Here is a 19,854-nt window from a genome sequence, read left to right as displayed (position 1 = left end):
TGTTTGCACGTGTCTAATACACGGATTTTTCCCTATTTTCCCCCATTAACTCACCAGGTCGGTTTGGTGCTACAGCAGCCGCTAGCAATCGGGTACCTTGTGTCGACGGCCCCCACCGGCCGGATGCCGGAATGGTTCTGGTCCTCCTGCCCGCACATGGAGAACGTGTGCCCGGTGTTTCTGCGCACGGCGCTGCATCTGCACAGCCCGACGATACTGCAGAACACGGACGATCCGCTGCAGCAGAATCAATCGTCCACCGAGCATCCGCTCGATTCGAACATTACCGCCGACGTGCTGCGGTACGTGCTCGAGGGCTACAACCTGCTGTCCTGGCTGGCGATGGACTCGAACACGCACGATCGGCTCTCCTGCCTGCCGATACACGTGCAGGTGCTGATGCAGCTCTACCACATGACGGCTGCGTTGGCGTAAGAGACAGAAAGAGAAAAAGAGAGAGCAAAGCAAGCATTCCAAAAAATGGTTCCATCATCATCATCACCACCACCATCAAAATCCAATCCGGACAGTATCGCCACACACATAGTGCACGAAGGAGCAGCAAGCAGGCGGAGACAACGCGTAATGGCAGTAATCGACTCACCGCAACCGCACCATCTTTTTGGATCACTCTGACCCTTGATCTTCTTGACCCTGACGGTCTTTATCTGTCTGTGATATTAGATAAAAGAAAGGAGAGAACCGGAAAAGGGCCAACAAAAGCACGCACGCCCCCTTTCGCTTTGCCCCTCCTCCCCGTAACATTTAACGAACAGCAGCACCCCAATCGGAGGGCACACGAACCCACACAATTACACTCTGTGCTGCGCGGACATCTGAATACATCAACGGCTTCATCAACGGCTTCATCAAAGGCTTCAAGGCACAAAAGGCTCTAAAAGCGGTGCTCACCGCGTACAATTGGAGCACATTTTAGCACGCTTTTTTAACTTATTATTGTGTTTGTCCATAGACATGATTGTGTTTTTCATGATTTTTCCCTTTTAATAACCCGCTTATTATCATAATTAGCAATATTTTTCTGTTAACTTTCTTGTGCAATGCGTTCATTTTTAAATGGGTGTATAGGAAATGCTGAAGGCAGACCAGTCATTAGACAGGTGACCATCGTCCCCTTTTGATCCTTGTCATTTCTTTCGTATGGAAGAATTTTTTTTAAATTGACAAATTTGTAAATGTGTTTTTTTGTTTCCAAATGGCACGACCGTTCCTTTTCTCGGTGCGTGAAGTAATTGTAATTTTTCCTAAAGTATTTATTATAATATGCCATTTTAATGTATGTTTTTTATTCTGCTATTTTTTATGCTGCACCTACGAAAGCATCGATAGCTCAAATCCCTTCTTTTTATATCGTGTCAATAGCCACTAAACACATATCTTTCGGAATATTGTTTTACCCCCGTGCCGCGCAGTATTGATTTGCTCTCCTCGTCCCCATCCCTCCTCCATTTATCCTACTGTAAGAAAACACATCGGTTTCAATGGAAAATAATACGAGAACAGTGTGGTGATAGCCTCTAATTGTTCACGCCGCAAGCAGCCACCCTGAAAGTCTGAAATTACGTGCGACAAACAAACAAAAAGAGAGAGAGCGAGAGAGGAAAGAGGGTTACAAAATAAATGATGCAAAAATTATTGTAAACTACACAAAACCAGAGCCCCCGCGCAGAGACAAGCGTACGATTCGTTACTGAAGAACCCAAAATTCGTCTCGACGGCTATGGGAAAGAGTATAACGAACAAAACACCATCACCACCGTCACCGTGAAAAAAAAAAACAGGCACCAAACCAGGCGGCGAACCCGTTTTTAACTCCAAAGTCTCGCAACCAACCCGTACACGGATCGTTAAAATATGTCAATTGTGGGAAAAGTGGGATAAGAATGTTTCCCCCGGGGAGGGAAAGGTGCACTCTGTTTAATTTATTGCTGTGTTGGGAGTGTATAATACTAAATGCCTTCAAGGAGTGTGAAGATGAGAAGCATTTGGATGTTTCTGTAAGGAGAGGTGAAGCCAACCGCAAATGCCAATGTGTGGCGCTGCTCTTGAAAAGATGGCTGACGAACGATGGTTGAGATAAAGTGCAAGTGGTAATTTAATAGAATCAACAAGACGGAGCAAGCATCCGGTTAACACGGATTAGGTCGAAGAGGAGGAGTTTAGTGAGAAATAGAAGGAAGAGGAGTAGTATGTAAGTGGATAGCTAATATTAATTGTAGTACACACAAACAACCAACCAACCAACCAACCGATACACACAAACAGGAGCGCTGAAGCTGTCCGATGAACGGTAATTTAAATAGCAGTAACAGAGGAAACAGTAACAACAACATTTCATGTGTTAAAATCATCCATGTGCAGCACAAGGTGCTTCTACATAGAAACATTCACAAACTAAGCCCAAACTCTAAAGCCTAAAGCTCGGTTGTAGCGATAGTACAAGGGTCCAGCAGTGTATAATGTTGTTTTTCCTCCCCTTTTGATTTTAGGTTCTCAATCGCACTTGTCCTTCACACACACACACATAAAATGACCAAAATTGTGCACAGAAAAAGGAAATTCCGTAAAGAACAAGCGAACTGGACAGAAATAAAGAGAAGAAGAGAATGATAGAGAGAGAGAGAGAGAGAGAGAGAGAGAGAGAGAGAGAGAGAGAGAGAGAGAGAGAGAGAGAGAGAGAGAGAGAGAGAGAGCGCGTGAAAGAGCTAGAGCTAGCCTAAGACAAATTCTTTAAAACAAACAAACGCAACCCGATCGAAGCTCTGAAGCGCGCTTGTACAGCGGTTTTAGAGAGAAAGGTGTTACTGTGTATAGAAGGGAGAGCAGTAGAGGGAGAACATGTAGCCCTGTATTTTTTAAGCATTCAATTCTCGCATACTCAAAGTAACGTTCCATCGCGAATAAGAATATCACCATCATGATCATCATCATTTAAAATCAAAGCTCGAACACCCTTGGACACGGGAGGAATGATATTTCTCCCGCAAAGGTACTAGGTAAGCGATTAACAAAACATTTTTTGCTATTAAGGGTTGTAGTGTTGTGGTAGGTACTGTGGGGTAGAAAGATACACGGGCAGCAACAGCGGACCTTGGTTCAACATACTACCACCACCACAGCAAAAGCACTCACCAAACTCACGATTTACTCACGATCACACACACCCACACGCGCGCGATGTCGTGATTTAAAAGATTTGTAAGGATCAGTAATTTTTAAGAGATATTTAAACGCATCGCGACTACTGAAACACACACTCTCTGACCAACCACTCCCCTCCCTTCCCGTGTGCGGATCAGCAAAGGGGATGCGCTTTGTTGGCAGGTTTGGCAGCTGCTGCTGCCGCCGCTATCATCATGCTGCTGCCACACACGGAAGCGGGGTAAAGCGGAGCTGCTGTTGTTGTGAAACATTATTTATTTGATAACTTATATTTATATACTCTATATCTATGTATCACCACGACCACCACCACCTAATCTTGTAATGTGTGTGTGCGTGTGTGTGTGCAATGATCGCAAAACAAAGAGCAAACCAATTCTCCCCTTAAAACAACCCCCCTATTGCCTCTCTGTTCTCGCGCCAAGCGAAGAACGGTGTGTGTGTGTGTGTTTTTGTGTGCCGTGTGTGCTCGATGTCCCTTTTGCGGTGACATAGAGGCGCACGCAACCACGCACACACTTATTGTAATATATTAGACGTATGGAAAGGGAGTGAACAGACAGACGACACACAAGTGGCAAACAAGAAGAGGAAAATTAGGGGCCCCACCAAGGCCTTATAGTAGTTGTTTGATAGGAAAGACAAGTAAAACAAATCGCAAACACACACACTCACACACTCTGTAACAAGTAATTAATTTAAAACTACACTCCTTCCCTTTCCCACCACCACACCCCCATTTTGTGGGGGAAAAAGGATGCACATAATGTGAATGACACATGTACATAAATGACTTCCCTTCCTCATTACCCCTGGTAGGCGATATCAACATAGTGTGTAAGTAGTTTAACAAATGCAGTTAGTGCAAGCAAGCAAGAGGGAGGTAGGTGTGTATTGATGCAGTGAAGAGAAGGCAACAACTAAAAATAACAAGAAATATTAAGTAGTGAATAATAAAAAAAACAACGTTTTTAAGTAGTGAATTACTAACAAAAAAGAATAAAACTACCGACTCCATCACACCACAGCCCAAACAAGCGAAACACACAAAACAAATTGTAATGCTATACATATATATAAATCTAATGCATATAAAAGGAAGTGGAGAGAAAGTGACAGTAACAAAAAGAAAGTAAACAATTTACTCATAAACAAAACAACACAAAAAAAAAACACAAACACAATCAAATGTACTGTACAAAATGTGTTACTAAAAACCTCTTTTTAACTGAGGGGAGAGAGAGAGAGAAGAAAGAGAGGAAGCAAAACATAGGTGGGGAACAAAGAATAATGGTGTGAAAAAAGGTGTATTACAAAAAAGAAGGAAAGTGTAGCCGTGTATAGTAGAGTAAAACAAAAAAGCAAAACCACAAGAAAAGAAGCGGTAGAAAACAAGTATGAAATCGTACTCATGGTGGTGAAACACCCCCTCTTTTGGTAGAGAATGATAAAGAGAGAGAGAGAGGGAGAGAGAGCAAGAGCAATGAGAAGAGTGCGTCAATGAAAGACTAAAACAGACTTTTTTGCATCATTAAAGGATAAAAAAAGAGGGGAGTAGAAAAAAAAACAGTGTAAGAAGCCCATCATTTGTTAGGCCAAATTTGTACTTTAACTGTATGTAGAATGGTAGAGAGAAGAACAACAGAAGCAAAACAAACAAAATTATAAAATATGAACAAAAAGGAGGGAGTAAAGAAGGAAGAGCGGTTCAAAAGCAAAAGGAGCAGAATGGTCAAAATAATTCTCAGTTAGATTTTTCGAAATTAAACAAAACAAACAAACAAACAAACAGAAAAACTCACCCAATATAGCTAAAACCGGGGCCGTTTTTGGTGTTGTGTGTGGGTGAACCGGCGGATGGGTATAGGTGGATGAAGCTGTTCAGCAAAGCCTCTCTCCGAAACGGATGGAGATATTTAAGTGGTAGACAAATTGTTTGTTTGTTTGTTTTTTGCTATATTTGCAAACGGAAAAGAAAGAAGCTGTAAAACGTAAAGTAAAAAAGGGAGACACAAAACAAGAATAACAGAAAAGCAAAAACAAATCAAACCACTAATGCCCATTAACAATGACACAAAACAAACACCACCAATAGGAGAATGAAAGGACAGACAGAGAGAAAGAAAGAGAGAGAGAGAGGTAAAGAAAAACCAGCTAATAAAGATTGATTATCAAATGTAAAAACGAGAAAGGAAGAGGAAAGAATATGATGGGATTTTGTGGGGGGGGATAATCAATGGAGTAGAAGTGGACGCCACGAGACACAAAAACCAAGACGGTAGAGGTGGAAGAAAAACTGCAAAAACCACAATTGGTATAAATTAATTATCTATATATACATATATATGAATTATATTATATTGGTATCTTAACTAATAATACCTGTATATGTTAAGGTTTCGTTTACAAAAAAGGTACACAGAAAATAAATGGATTATGATTGAAGCATACGCCACTGTGTTTGGTTGTACGCAATGCGTTGTAGTGTTCACTAGGAACCTGTGGAAAGAAGATACGTTTTAGGCTCTCGTATGCAATAACTCATCATCGATGACTTGAATGAATCTTGTCGATGACTCTTGGCTTCATGTACTTGGCCTAACAGAGGATCAGCATCCCCAATAACATGAGCTAGCCATAGTAATCTACCGGCTTTCCCTATCATCATGACATCCGGTTCGCCGTACAGATTCTCAGCATGCTCGTGATGCATTCTTCTGCTCCACGCTCTATCCTTGAACACATCGCCATATCGAGATGATCCGGAGGATGCTTCGCTCAAACACATCCAGAGCGTTTGTATCCTGCGTAATCTCTTGAAGATATCTTGTCCTAAAGAGACCACCAGGAAATATGTCTTACATTTCGCTTTACATTTCGCCTTGAAGGATCTCAGCAGATGGTGAATCCCATAGTATGCACGATTTCTCTGTACACGGCGTCACTGGATTACGCTGCTGATGTCGTTGTCCGAAGTTACGACCGTTCCAAGACATCAGAACCCCTCTAACACGCTGCCTTCCAGTGTGTAGCCTAGAAATTAAACAGACCGATAATATAATATACAAGAGAGTCCATCCCCTTGCTTCAGACCCCAGTGAGATTCGAAAGATTCCGACATCAAATGGAAGATACTTTGCCCTTGCACCTTTCACCTTCCGTTCATTGGTGCCCTCTAAACAGCCGAATTAACTACACAGTAAAGTGGTTCCGCCTACATTATCTTCCAAAGCTCCATTCCGAGCTATTGGTCTGGTAGGACGCGCTTGAAATCTATATACTGGTGGACTTCAGGGATCAGATGTTCTATGATCACTTCTGTAGGATCTACCGAGAACATAATACATAAAGGACTGCCATCCTATGAAAATTATATGTTTTCTAAACTGGGTAAGTGACACCTAGATTCCACTCCTCTGGTAGTTCGTTGTACTTCGGTCTCATCTTGTAGAGGTCTGCATGCAGACTTGCAGCTACTTTTACAGGGTTTTCCAGGAGTTCTCTTAGCTGTGGGACACTTTATTGACTCCTTCTTGCGTGAAATGAACTTAAGCTAATTGGAATTGGACTCTACAGCACCCTTGTTGGACAAATTCAAAAGTAATTTCCAAGGAGCCTGTCCAAAAAAGGTGCAATAGAGTCCAATTTCCAACACATGAAGTTCACTTCCCATAAGAAAAAGTCAAGGAAGAGTCTCACAACTATGAGAACTCCAGGAAAACTCTACAAGCAGCCTATCACTAATATCACCTAGAGATGGTGAAGGCTTCCTGTCTTCTTGTTCTTCTTCTTCTTCTATTTCACCATTGTCGGTCAAGGCCCGTTGTCTGAACCACTACTGGACTTCGCCTTTAGTGACTTCTTGATTACCCATAGCAAGGTAGTCAGCCCTACGTATGGGGACACGGTCCTTTCGGAGCTTGAACACATATCGTGCATCGGGCATATCGTGTCTAATATCCTTGAAATATCATCAGATTGTGACCACTAGTTTCATCTTGGACCAATTTTGTATTCGTTTGATAGACGCTTCGGGTCGGATAGCTGCCATTCGCCTCGTTACAATATCCTCAATACAATCGAAAAATGATTTTGATGATGTTGATGATCTCTAATGCGCTGTTCGTCTTCAATAACTCCTTGCTCGGTAACTTCTGACGTTCCTTGACTCTGAAGTGCCATTGCATTCTGGATTTGCCCTACTAACCTCCTGGATACGATGTTCTCAAAGATGGTTTCTTTAAAGAACTATCTCTGCAAACGAATTTCCGGGCATTTGTTGAGTGAGATATATAGAAAATTCAGCTATAGCGAACAAGATAATTATTCATATTTATAATTTATAATCTAATCAATTCTCTCATTCTTATTCCCTTTGATAGCTATGTTCAAACTCCTCTGAAACTGATGTTTTGACCATTACATCATGTGTCTCAGTGATAAATATGTATTTTTATTTTTATTGAATGCATCTAGCTATCAAAATACAGTTTTAATTACTTATCAACAACAATCTTTACTACCACTTTTCAGCCTGTCGACTAAAAGGAACTAATCTAATACACTTCCCCGTTTTGAACGGACAATTCAAATAAATTCAAACCATCTGTGCACTGATTCTAGCGCTCTCTAGTGGCAAACGGATGCCACTACACGATGGTTGTTGCTGGTCCCTTTTTCTTGTATCGCTCGCTCGCTCTCTCCTGCACCTTGTTTCACGCCTTCTCTCTCCCACTCTCGTCTCCCGTCGCAAGGTGCTGTCAAAATCGCAGCAAAACTTGTGCTGTGTTGTGCTGTGCTGGAAATCTGCATCCTGCTTTGCAGAGTTTGCTTTATTTTGGTGCTGCCGTTTGTCCTCCCCCTCCACACCAAAAAAACGACGACGACGACGACCCACCACCCGCGGTAGGCCCCGGCCATGGAGGAGGAAGCGGCGCTGGCAGCGGCAACGACGGCCGTGAACGCATCCACCGCGGCGATGCTGCTGCTGAGCGGACACAGTACCTCGCACCACCACCACCACCACCACCACCAACAGCACGATTTCAAATGGACGCACGAGCGCTGCCTGCTGCTGCTGCACGAGTACGATCTGCTGAAGGACAAGTTTAAGGATCGCAAGCACAAAAAGAAGGACCTGTGGGCGGAGATCAGCATGAAGTTCAAGAAGATCTACGCGTACGATCTCGAGTGGGACGTTGCGTACAAAAAGTTTCGAAATCTCAAACAAACGTTCGAACAGGTGAGCGTGGCAAGGGGGGGTGATGAGTGGCAATGGTTAGCAATTTCATTTTTTTTTTCTTTTTAGGTGCGAGCCAAAATGCAACAGCAAGCCATTACCGGGCAGATTAGCAACCGCCCCAAGTGGGCGTACTTTGAAAAGTTCCAGCAAATACTGGACGATCCCGGCATCCCGGCGTACAGCTACGGCGATCCTGCCGCCGCAGTCCATCACAAGCACGAGGAGCAAGAGGAACAGGAAGACCATCATCATCATCATCTACATCACAACGCGCGACACGATCATCACATACACCAGCACCACGATCACCATGCGGGGCAGCAGCACGTGGTGCACGCGCACCTCGATCCGGCCACCGTCGGGCAGGTGCTGGCGGCCGGGGAAGACTTTACCGACACGCTCGTGACCGTGTTCCCGATGGGCGAGGAGGAGGAGGAGGAGCAGCAGGAGCTGGAAATTCCTTCCCAACCGGTGGAAGAGAGCGGCGAGGAGGAGGCGGTGACGGCGACCGCCTCGAAGGTAGAGCAGATAGAGGAACAGCTTCAGGAGGTGGAGGAAGAGGAGGAACCGGTACTGCTGGAGGAGGCTGCCGAGGAGGAAGAGCTGACGGTGGAGCAGCAGCACCACCATCACCAGCAGCAGCTGGACGAGACGGAGGAGGCGCCGCACCGGAAGCGCTTCCGGCGGCTCAACGACTACGAGCAGGAGCGGCTGCTGATCGAGCGGGAAAAGCTGGTCACGCTGCGGGAGATACAGCGCGGCATCGAGTGCAAAAATGACATCCTGCGCGGGATACTGCACGTGCTACAGTCCAGGGTATGGCAGGCACATGCCACGGAATGAACGGGGCTTTGGCCGGGGCGTGCCGGACACACGCTTTACTGGTGTATAGTACAAAAGGAGAATGGAGCGTTTGTGGGTCGTCGTTTATTGTACGACATCCAACAAACACACAAAATGCGTTTGTGTGAAGCATTTGACAAAAAGAGAAGGATGATAATAAGATGCGTACACTACGGTGGGATCAATTCATAAGATGCGCGCGCGTTTAAGTCTCCTTGCTTTCCTGCACCGACGGACACACGCATACACACACTTACTCTCCATTCCCAGCAGCCGATGGTCGCTTCCGTTTCAGCTCGTTCCGCGGCACAGCAAACGATGGCAATCGCGACAGGTGGCCACCGTTCGGTACGGCCACGAACGGTACCGGGTAGGGCAGCGGGTTCGGCGTCACCTCGCGGCAGTACTCCACGAGCTGCTCCATATCGATGCGCAGATACACGAACACGAAGGCGAGATCGTTCAGATTGGCGGCGGTACGGTTGTTCAGCTCGGCCGAGCCCATGCAAAGCTGGGCGATTTTGCGTAAATAGCGCTCGAGCAGGGCGGTCAAATAGGTGAGGGCGGACGGCTTTGTCTTGGACCAGCCGACTGTGAGGCACATCTGGGCGACGGACACTTCCAGCATGTGCGACGGGTAGTTGGACTCCATATCGGGGGGGTTTTTTCTCCTCCACTCTAAAAGGAATTAGGAATTTAAAATAATGGTTTAATTGGATGAAAATTGTGATTTGTGGACATTCTTTTCTTACCTTTTTGATGTCTGCAGAAGCGATCGTGTAGTGACGCCGTGGTTCTTTGCCTTTTTGAGAACGCTTTTGTTCGTGCGAATTTCAACGAATTTTCAACGCACACGTTGATGGGGAAGAGAGGGAATAAAATGGAGCTTAGTGATGTGCTCTTTGGAGCGCACGCACGACTCCGATCCGACTGCGACTATTGTAAGATCGATTTCGACTCCGGCGAAATGGAACCACTTAATCCGCACGGAGTCGGAGTCGCCCGGAGCCATTCGGAGTCGTTTGGAGTCGTTTGGAGTCGTTTGGCGTGGTTCTGAGTCGGAGTCGTCCGGAGTCGTTCAGAGTCGTTCGGTCTAGTCCGGAGTCGTCTGAAATCGGTCTGGGAATCAATCAAAGTCGAAATCATTTAGAGTTGTCTAAAATCGATCGGAGTCGAGCCGTGTGTTTTAATGTGTTTGTGATCGGACATTTCATTTCGCTGTTTTTTGTCTTTCAATTTGCCATGCACTTACACGCCTTTGTTTCGAAGGGCTACTCCGAACGACTCCGGATGGCTGCAACTCCCAATAACTCCGGACGACTCCGAACGACTCCGAATTATTCCAGGTGACTCCGGACGACTCCGGATGACTCCGACTCCCAATGACTCCGGAAGACTCCAAATGACTCCGGACGACTCCGGAAAACTCCGAACGACTCCGAATAATGCAGGGTGGACCAATCTTCCAGAGTCGACCGGAGTCAATCGGAGTCGAAGTCGTCCGGAGTTATCCGGAGTCGTTCGGAGTTGGCCTCCGATTGATTTTGAGCGACTCCGATGGACTCTTGACTCCGAATAATGCAAGGCTGATCTATCTTCCGGAGTCGATTCCGAATTTACCGGAGTCAGATAGGAGTCGGCCGGAGTCATCCGGAGTCGGGCTCCGAATGTCCCCAGTCAACTCCGAATAATGTAATGCTGACCTATCTTCCGGAGTCGATTCCGAATTTACCGGAGTCGGATCGGAGTCGCTCGGAGTCATCTGAAGTCGTTCGAAGTCATTTGGAGTCTCCCGGAATCATTCGGAGTCGTCCGGAGTCGACCGGAATCGTTCGGAGTCGGCCTCCGAATGATTCCAGGTGTCTCCGACTCCGAACGATTCCTAATGAATCCGAATAATGCAGCATGGACCTATCCTCCGGAGCCGATTCCGAATTTACCGGAGTCGAATGGGAGTCACTCGGAGTCATTCGGAGTCGTTCGGAGTCGCCCGAAATCATTCGGAGTCGGAGTCTTCCGAAGTCGTCCGGAATCGTTCGGAGCCGGCCTCCGAATGTCTCCAGTCGATACCAAACGACTCCGAATAATGCAGGGCATTTCTAATTATCTTCCGGAGTCGATTCCGAATCTATCGGAGTCGGATCGGAGTCGACTCCGTATTTTTTGCCAACTTTACCCATCACTAAACGGAACAGCAAAAGTTCCCCACCCAAACGTCATTCAGCTTCAGTTGTCGTTTTGGTTTGAATTTTGGAGAAGTGTGGAGCGGAGCAAAACAAATTGCAATCTGTGTTTTTTTTAAATTAAATTTCACTTTTATTTATTTGCCGATGGTGGACTGCCAATTTTAAGAATGTATTTTTCTTACACCTTTACGTGGGACACGAACCGAGCGGATAGGTACTCCAGTCCACCTCTACGTCCGGATCGGTCCACGGGCCGTATCGTTTCACCTTCTTGCTGAGGCACGTGCCGACTTCCAACGGTTTGCAGTGTGCTCGCTTCTTTGCCACCACTTCCATCACATCGTCCGCCGTGTAAACCTTTTCCGCATCCGTGTCTTTCGTCCCGTTGCCACTGCCCTTTGCCTTCCCTTTGGCTCCGCTGGTGCCAGTTGTGGGAAGAGCGTCCGAATTGTACACCTCCGTTAGTTTGCGAATCTTTTGCTGCTGCGTTGGCGAAAGTGGTGGTTCCAGTAGGGCAAGTAGTCTAAATTGGAGAAGCCAAGGAGAGTGACAATATTAATTATTATCATTTTTTTTTAATCTGCACGCTTCACTTACACCGGCACAATGTCCTTGGTGTGGTCATTCATCGCCGTTAGCCGCGCTAGGACGTACGCCCGGGACAGCTTCATGTGCCAGGGACAGTCGACGGAAAATCCCAACATTAGATGCTGATCGACGGCCGACTTTAACCGCCCGGCGTACCACTGCTTGGCCGAAAGATTGCGCTGCGCACCACCGAACCGGCCCAACCGTTCCACGGGCCACGTGCGGCACGCTTTCTTAAACTCCTTCAGCAGCTGGTACGCGAACGCGATCCGATGCGCCCAATACTTTGCCCACGGGCGCTGATCCTCCTGGCCGGTGGCGGTGACCGGTTGCTCCTGCTCGCAGATCACCATCAACTGCTCGAACAACGTCTGCAGACAGCCCATGGCCGCAAGCGTCCGGAACAGCTCCGAGTGTATCTTGCCCAAGGGTACCTGCTCGTCGTCCCCGTACCGAACAGCATCTGCAAACATGCGCCTACAGTGCTCAAGCACGGCCTTGCACACAGCATTCACAGCGGTCTGGGTGGCCGGCAGCGGCAATTCCCTCAGCAACCGTACCGTTTGCCGCACGATCACCGGCAACCGGACGGACCGATGCTCTTGCGCGTGCACTTCCAGCAGCTTCGTTTCGGCCTCCGCCAGCCCCACGCTCTCGATGGCCATTTCCAGCGTGTACGCTCGGCGGACACGTGCCGCCGTCACCGCGTCGTACGTCCGCAGGATGACGCTCATGTCCGGCAGCTGATCTTCCGCCACGTAGCAGTACTTCAGCGTGGTCAGACTGACCGGCTGCATGCCGGACAGCTCCCGCTGCCAGTACGCCCGCTTCAGCCAATCCATACAGTACTGGGCCGACCGGCGGAACACGTCGATCGAGATCGAGACGGACCGATGCGCACACAGATGCCGCAGCTCGACCAGGTACGTCTCGATGCCGATCTCGCGCACCGAGTCGGCGATGCTTTTCTTGCGCGTGCCCCCGCCCTCGGTGAGAAAGTTGATGAAGCGCGTGAACGCACCGGCGTAGATGTTTTTAATCTCCATCGCGTTGCCCGCCTCGTCACTGGCGGCCCGCCGGCTGCGCAGATCGAACACCTGCGCCTCGAGTATTTGGAACGTGCAGCGAACGCAGATCGGGACCTCCTTCATCTGCCGGGTGCGCCACATCTTGAGCCACCGGAGCGCATCCTCCTTCGTTTCGATGTCGTCCGGGCGGGAGTTGAATATCTTTTCATACACCGATTGGAACTCGGATCTGCGGTGGAGAGTGCAGTAGAGGAATGTTTGTTGAAACTCGCCGACAGATCGGGTGCGCGACGCTTACCTGTCACGCCATGCCGAAATGTACGTTTGGTTCTCCGGTCGCTTGTCGATGTTGCACACCGGCGGTTCGGTCGGTGCGGCATTACCTTCCATTTGGCAAGGGGGAATGAAATTACTAGCAATAATTAGAAACTATTGAAATGCAGCTGACTTCATGAGCGGTTGCCGGGCGCTGCAGTGCTGGTGCCGTGACAGGTCCGCACGTGAGATTGTTTTGTAAACAATAGGTGGAAATGTCAAACGGGAGCGAACGGGCAGCGGATGCCATCTGGCGGAGAATAGCGAAAGCCACATGTACTGTGGTAATGATGCGCTTGCTGTCATGCCGTTTTCCAAATGTTGTGGCGCCTTCTACGAAAGACGTAGTGTTGTTTTCAATTGTGAGAATAGTAATGGTTTCAGTTAGAATTTTGCTGAAAAAATGGGTGAACTACGTGTAGTTGTTGGGCAATGGGAGTGTCTTGCTGTTTTACGCAGCAGTATCTGCAGTTCAACATGCAAATACTGTGCTTCTGGTTCTCCGGTGGCGCGCCGGTGAAGTAAACAAAAACGGAAGAAAGCTGTTGTTGTTGGTAAGTTGCATTATTTACACTAAATGATTCTGCTTTTCAATATTAGAATTGGCACGAATTCATGCAACGGAATGTGTAAGATAAAAGAGCAGAATTGAAGAAAAAATCATTCCTATTGTGGGGCCATCGACAGTCGGTCTCCGAGATACACTATTATCAGGGACCGAAAACAGGCGCAAAATACAACGTATCTCGAACATCCGTGTACAAGCAAATCACATCAATCTTGCTTAATTTAAGACAGGAAATACACGAACCAAGATCGTCGTGGTACCGCGAAATTCACGCCTTGTTTATAACAGTTGTAGAACAGTTGGGCTGTCAAAACATTCGCGCCGCCAATCGCGCCTGCTGTTTCGCGGATGTACCCAATTTCGGTATTGCTGAGATTTTCGCAGTAGCGCGAACCGTTTATTTTTACTTTTTCTGTTAAATTTGTTTGACAAATCATGTCGAGAAACGAGTTATGCATTTTATTTTGCATAAACTATGTGAAATAAAAAAAAATAGCAGATTGATTAAAAATATGTCATCTTCGCAGATCTTACTTAGACCCGTGTCTGTGCTCCGTCGGATGCGATTTTATCGGAAGGCCTGTCAAAATTTTATATGGGATTTGACAGATAACGTCGGACGTGCGATTTCGTCGTACGACGGAATCAAAAAATTTTGACTTCGTCGGACGCCGCATCCGATTTTATCTGTCAAACTAAATGTGTGGTGTTTTGTAGGAACAATCTCAACTTAATTTTTCATAATCGTTATATTATTAAAATCATCCAAATAATCGCAATATTATACGAAAAAGCGTTTGACAGCACGTGCGATAAAATCGCATGCGATGGAGCACAGACACGGGCCTTAGATAATCGCGGTTCATGTATGGACTTATCCGAGATCTGGTGACGATTAAATGTGCATAGTTTATGCAAAATAAAGTACAAAACTCGTTTCTCGACACGAGTTTTCACAGAAATCCACCAGAAAAAGTAAAAATAATCGGTTTGCGCTACTGCGAAAATCTCAGCAATACCGAAGTTGGGTATCTCTGCAAAACAGCAGGCGCGATTAGAGGTGCGGAAGATTTGACAGCTCATTTGTTCTACAACTGTTATAAACAAGGCGTGAATTTTGCGACCAAGAAGTTTGCCACCAAGAATTTTGTGACCAAGAATTTTTTTCGCAAAATTCTTGGTCGCAAAATTCTTGGTCGCAAACTTCTTGGTCTCAAAAATCTTGGTCGCAAAAATCTTGGTCGCAAAAATCTTGGTCGTAAAATTCTTGGTCTCAAAATACTTGGTTGCAATAATACTTCAGGGTGACGAATGAAGCCTATCGGCCCGATTTTTCTATCGGGCTACTGTGGAATATTGCTTTCATCCCTTGTGGTTTGACTCTCTTAGCAAAATAAACAAATCAACAAATCCTATCCGTCTCCATCCTTAACGAAATCCTTGGTCAAGTTCGACTGTATTCAAATGGGATTTTCCAATTTTTCGGATTAGAGCCATTTCGTCTTCAGCGCAAGAAGATACATTGATTGCACCTATTTCCCCTCGTCATTCGAGTGATCGTAACTGCTCAGTAGTGCGTCGTACTAGATTAATCCTTTCGCAACCGAAACCGTGCTGACTGTCAGGGCACTTTCGAATGGGGTCAGTTCAGAATCATGTTCGGATCAAAGAAACCATTCCAGTTGATAAAAGCACGCCTTATACATTTTGATATCACCATTTTTTTTATTTTATGTTTACAACTTGTTTTGAACAATCCACTTAACAAAACCGTACTCATCGTACTGTACATTTGCTATACAAGCGTACATCCCTTTAGCTAGTCCGTTAGTTTCCATTACTTTTGCTACGCTTTTTATAGTCCTGCTTGCTTCAAACAATCCCTTGCCTGTGCTTACCCTACCTATCGACAATTTGACAGATTATTCTTCGATAACAAACTTAGCACTAAAATCCGCTGCCAGCTCTCTCACTCACCGCCGGCAGCTCGCTAAACATAGTGGTGAAATATGTACACGTTTTCCGATTAATCGACTAAAACAAGAACACACGCTACAGGGGTTGATTTCAAATCACGCTTCCCCCTTCGTCGTCGTGTTGGAAGACATCGGTTTGAAGCCTTTCTCACACAGCGTTCCTCACGCTCAAACCAGCAGCGTCTTAACTATGCCTATGCTCTACACGCTGAAGACTAGACTGATAATCGATCGTTGGCAGCATGCTTCGTTGGTTTCCATCGATCCAATTATTCAGCACATGGCTGTGCAAAGTAAATAAGGAACGTGGATCGTCCCTTTACCCAGCGCGCAATTGGTTGGTTTTTGAGCGTTTCACAGTGTAGTTTTTTTTTGTATGTAAAACAAAAACACACACCCACTCAAGCTCTTTTGTATACATTGAGTTTCCTTGTTCTACCTTGCCTGTGTCCCCCTTCATGGTGGTTAGGTAGTGCAATCGCTTTTAATTCTGTTCAACATAAATATAGTTGAGAGGGTTTTCCTATACTTTTTACACACTTTTATGTTCTTGTGTAATTTTATGGTCCTATTAACATCTTGCTTTTAGTATTGCGTGATCTCTTCTTTTGCACATTAACCGTTTACTATTGTCAATCGTTGTCTTACACCTACCACCTGCTTCTTACTATTGCCTGTTTTCAACTTCACCCTTTCTTTCGTTTCTTCTCTCGATCACAGTTTTTTTTTTTCAAAGTATAATAGTATGCACATTGCTGCTGCCTGCTCTATACAATCACTTCCTTCTAGTGCGCATTACATTACGCATCCAGAGAACATCGGGCGTTGATACCTCTGCCTCCCATCCCAGCAACACGGTTTCGTCGTAATCTTAATCCTTTGATTTGGCTCTATCTGCTGTGTTTCATTCAGTGGCGCTCCGTCCGGTCAGTACGGTTGCAGACTGTGTGCTATGGCGTGTTTGCGTGTGTCCTTCCCCGGGGTCGGCATCATCCTCTTCATCATCGCCGTCTTATCGACTTGGGACAGATGCTGAAGAACGGATACAGATAGCAGTGCAGCGAGTATATCCGTTTCGGGTCCGTCTTCAGGTCGAAACCCCCGTCCACCTTCACGACGTTCCACTCGTTGCGCATGCGGGCGTAGCTGAACGAAACCTGATCGTGGAACGTTTCCGGCCGGATAAACTCCATCGGTTCCAGGTGGGAATGGAACGCATCGATCACGGTCAGTGGCACCTTCAGGATGTGTTCTGTGCGAAAAACGAAAGCAGCATGTTAGCGTTTGTTGCAACGCGAGCAGTGTTGCGCCAACTTACCGATTAGAAAGCCCATCGTAACGTCATCCGGAAAGCGAATCTTGTCCCCGATCGCCACAAACTTCCCGCTAGCAGCGATCGGCATCATCTTCAGCGCAAGGGCACGGCTTACGCAAAACCCAGCGCCACCGGTTGCGAACCAGAACGTTATCTTCTTGTTCACTTCCGTCGATGTTTTGGTCTGTTGAAAAGAGAAGAAGAAACACAGGGAGCGGTTGAGAAACGGGGTTAAATGGTGTCTGTGGTCTGAATATTTCGCGCACGACGCAGTTTGCGCGCTGATGAGAGTTGATTGGGCGAATCAATTGAGACTGAATTGAGGGTGACACGGGGTGCAGGCGCACAAATATTTACGATCGTGCACGTCAGCAAGACGGCCTCGGACGGGTGCCGTACGGCGGGATTGTTTCAAGCGTTCTTACGAACGTTGCTTGGAGTTTGGGACGAACATGAGTTGACATCCTGTGTTGGGACTTGTAGTCGAAAAGGTTGTTTATTCGATCGCTGCAAAGTATTTGTGATCATTTGCACATTGTCTAAGATCAATACGTTATTGGAGGAGGATGCTCTGTTCACTGTTCTTCATCACTGTTTATCTAATTTGCTCTCCAATTGACCATCTCGTTCCAATGATAAGATTCTTCATTTGAATGACAATATCTAATATCGGTATTGTTTTCTTCGAAAGATCTGAAGGACCGGTGTAGTTGGGCTTTCTAATAGAAGCAGCTATGCTAGTGCTTATACATCTATATCAGATGTCCAGGCTCTCTTTTCGACTAAGCTTGCAGTCTGAACTAAGATCCTTTGGGATCTAGAACTTCACTATGCAAAGAAGCAGCAAACCTCAGATATCTAGGCTCACTTTCAAGCAAGGGATTCCACTCAAACAAACTTGTAATGACATGGCTTGATGAATTTGGAAACGGCGCACAACGATCTGACAATGATCACAAGTTTGGTACTCTACAATGATACATTTAAGTTTTGGAAATGCATTGATCATACCAAAAATAAGAAGTTTAAATCATTTAACGTGTATAGATAACAAGCAGGAATTTGACTTCACCCCGCAGTTACGATCGCGCCTCAATTGCGCCACCAATCATCATCACCTTTTTGATCGACAGATTAAGATCTCTTGTTGAAGTTGAACCTGGCGCGGTGCAGATAATATTATCAACCACTGCTCCATATTTAGAACTGCACTGTTCTGTAGTAAATGTTGTATCCTTTTTTGGTGTATCTCCACTTTTAGTGTCCCATCGTTGGGTTTGTGTGTACGTCAAGCGAAAACAAAAGCTCCAAAATTTAAGCTCTTGTTTTGTGATCATATCGCAGTTGGCCTGTCTTTCTCTCTTTCTCTCTGGTAGCGCTGATTTTGATCGCGCACTCGTCGCTATTCCATCGGAGCAAAAGATACGTACCATACGACGTAACAAACTTCGTGCTCTGGTGCCTCGAAACCTTCAGCAGATTCGATTGATCGATCGTTGGGACGATCTTTATTCATGATACCTTTATGATAATGCTGCAGAGGGCTGCTGTGTGCTGCTGTTTTGTTCTGATCCCATATTCCCACATTCGCGCAATCTCTCGCGCTGGGCAAAGTTTTGTTACACCATTCGCATGTTGTGTGCGATGAATTATAATTTTTGCGGACATACTCACACACACGCACGCTTGCATAGCGACAGCTATAGCCATATACGGTCTCTAAAAGGAAGCAAGTTCCGATGTTTGAAAGTGTCGTCGATAAAACAGAGGAGCAACAGGGAAGAATGGAAGGAGGACAGCGGAAACCATCTCGGCAATCTCGGCTTGTCCGATCCGAAACCGCCGATCTTTTCTCATCATTTCGCAGCATCATATGGGGGCTGCCCGGTGAGGGTTCCGCGTCATCTTCCGAAAGTCATTCAGTTTGCGCCGCACACACTCTTGTGCCTGCCCCCGGCGTGGCGGTGAGGCGTGTGTTGAATTATTTATTTTGTTCGTTTATGTTTTTGTTTTTTTTTTTTGAGAAAAAATGCGCCATAGGAAAGAAAAGTAGAAGCGCCCTGCCTCCTGTTGTTCATCCTCGTGATGTGTGTGTGTGTCGTACCATTATTAGGACGTGTGAGTGACAAGGGAGCGGAAGCGGGTGTAGTCGTCCTACAAAGATCACCCCTACCCCATATGCCGTATGGTTTATTTATCATTCACTTCATCATTTCGCTGGTCGAGGTGCTGCCACCGGTGCAACTGCACAGGAGGGCACTCGGCAAGTGCGGGACCGACCGGCAGAGGCCGGCGTACGTACGTCCATCCGCCGATCCAGATGACTTTGTTTGTTTGACTTTGGTGGGGAGCTGCTGGAAGCTCATCATCATCTCTCTCTCGTCAGCTTGAAGTTCGTTTGAGAAGCTTCCCATTTTTTTGCGCTGAAGGCGGTGAGCATGAGCACCCAGGGGGAGGGGCAAAGAGGGAGGCAAAGTTAAATAAAACAAATGCCACAAAAGACATCAATAATGCTAACAATAATGCTTTGAGTGGGAGAATGAGGTCTTCTGGCCTGGGTCGGACGACACCAAGCCCGAGTCAATATTGGGCCCGGGTGAAATTGGCCGG

At 46.4% G+C, this 19,854-nt stretch overlaps 5 protein-coding genes across 15 annotated transcripts in view; 2 read left to right on the top strand and 3 right to left on the bottom strand.

The window, feature by feature from the left end:
* The window catches only part of LOC121594333 (mediator of RNA polymerase II transcription subunit 13), a 58,010-nt gene extending 52,377 nt beyond the window's left edge, over positions 1 to 5,633 (top strand). For all 11 annotated transcript variants that reach the window (XM_041917477.1, XM_041917475.1, XM_041917484.1 and 8 more), the window contains one exon: positions 58 to 5,633. In XM_041917477.1, the coding sequence (XP_041773411.1) occupies positions 58 to 435 (378 nt within the window). In that variant the 3' untranslated portion in view covers positions 436 to 5,633. The remainder of the gene's footprint in view (positions 1 to 57) is intronic.
* A 2,296-nt stretch (positions 5,634 to 7,929) lies between these two features.
* On the top strand, positions 7,930 to 9,446 carry LOC121593992 (pyrroline-5-carboxylate reductase 1-like). The gene is made up of 2 exons (XM_041916824.1): positions 7,930 to 8,425; positions 8,492 to 9,446. The coding sequence occupies exons 1-2, from the start codon at positions 8,102 to 8,104 to the stop codon at positions 9,266 to 9,268; spliced, it is 1,101 nt and encodes a 366-aa protein (XP_041772758.1). The 5' UTR covers positions 7,930 to 8,101; the 3' UTR covers positions 9,269 to 9,446.
* Positions 9,338 to 10,145, bottom strand: LOC121593993 (transcription initiation factor TFIID subunit 3-like). The gene is made up of 2 exons (XM_041916825.1): positions 10,021 to 10,145; positions 9,338 to 9,946 (listed from the first exon to the last, which is right to left on the bottom strand). Exon 2 carries the CDS (start codon positions 9,918 to 9,920, stop codon positions 9,522 to 9,524), a length of 399 nt encoding a protein of 132 aa, XP_041772759.1. The 5' UTR covers positions 9,921 to 9,946; positions 10,021 to 10,145; the 3' UTR covers positions 9,338 to 9,521.
* A 1,431-nt stretch (positions 10,146 to 11,576) lies between these two features.
* Positions 11,577 to 13,589, bottom strand: LOC121594022. Its single transcript, XM_041916884.1, has 3 exons — positions 13,369 to 13,589; positions 12,052 to 13,299; positions 11,577 to 11,977 (listed from the first exon to the last, which is right to left on the bottom strand). Exons 1-3 carry the CDS (start codon positions 13,458 to 13,460, stop codon positions 11,641 to 11,643), a joined length of 1,677 nt encoding a protein of 558 aa, XP_041772818.1. The 5' UTR covers positions 13,461 to 13,589; the 3' UTR covers positions 11,577 to 11,640.
* Positions 13,590 to 15,658: 2,069 nt separating this feature from the next.
* The window catches only part of LOC121593002 (fringe glycosyltransferase), a 123,899-nt gene continuing 119,703 nt past the window's right edge, over positions 15,659 to 19,854 (bottom strand). The window contains exons 6-7 of the mRNA XM_041915016.1: positions 17,248 to 17,428; positions 15,659 to 17,181 (exon numbers count right to left, since the gene is read on the bottom strand). Of these exons, the coding sequence (XP_041770950.1) occupies positions 16,931 to 17,181; positions 17,248 to 17,428 (432 nt within the window). The 3' untranslated portion in view covers positions 15,659 to 16,930. The remainder of the gene's footprint in view (positions 17,182 to 17,247; positions 17,429 to 19,854) is intronic.

The sequence above is a fragment of the Anopheles merus genome, chromosome 2L (genome assembly GCF_017562075.2).
Source record: "Anopheles merus strain MAF chromosome 2L, AmerM5.1, whole genome shotgun sequence".
Lineage (NCBI taxonomy): Eukaryota > Metazoa > Arthropoda > Insecta > Diptera > Culicidae > Anopheles > Anopheles merus.
This window is presented reverse-complemented; position numbering and strand designations above follow the sequence as displayed.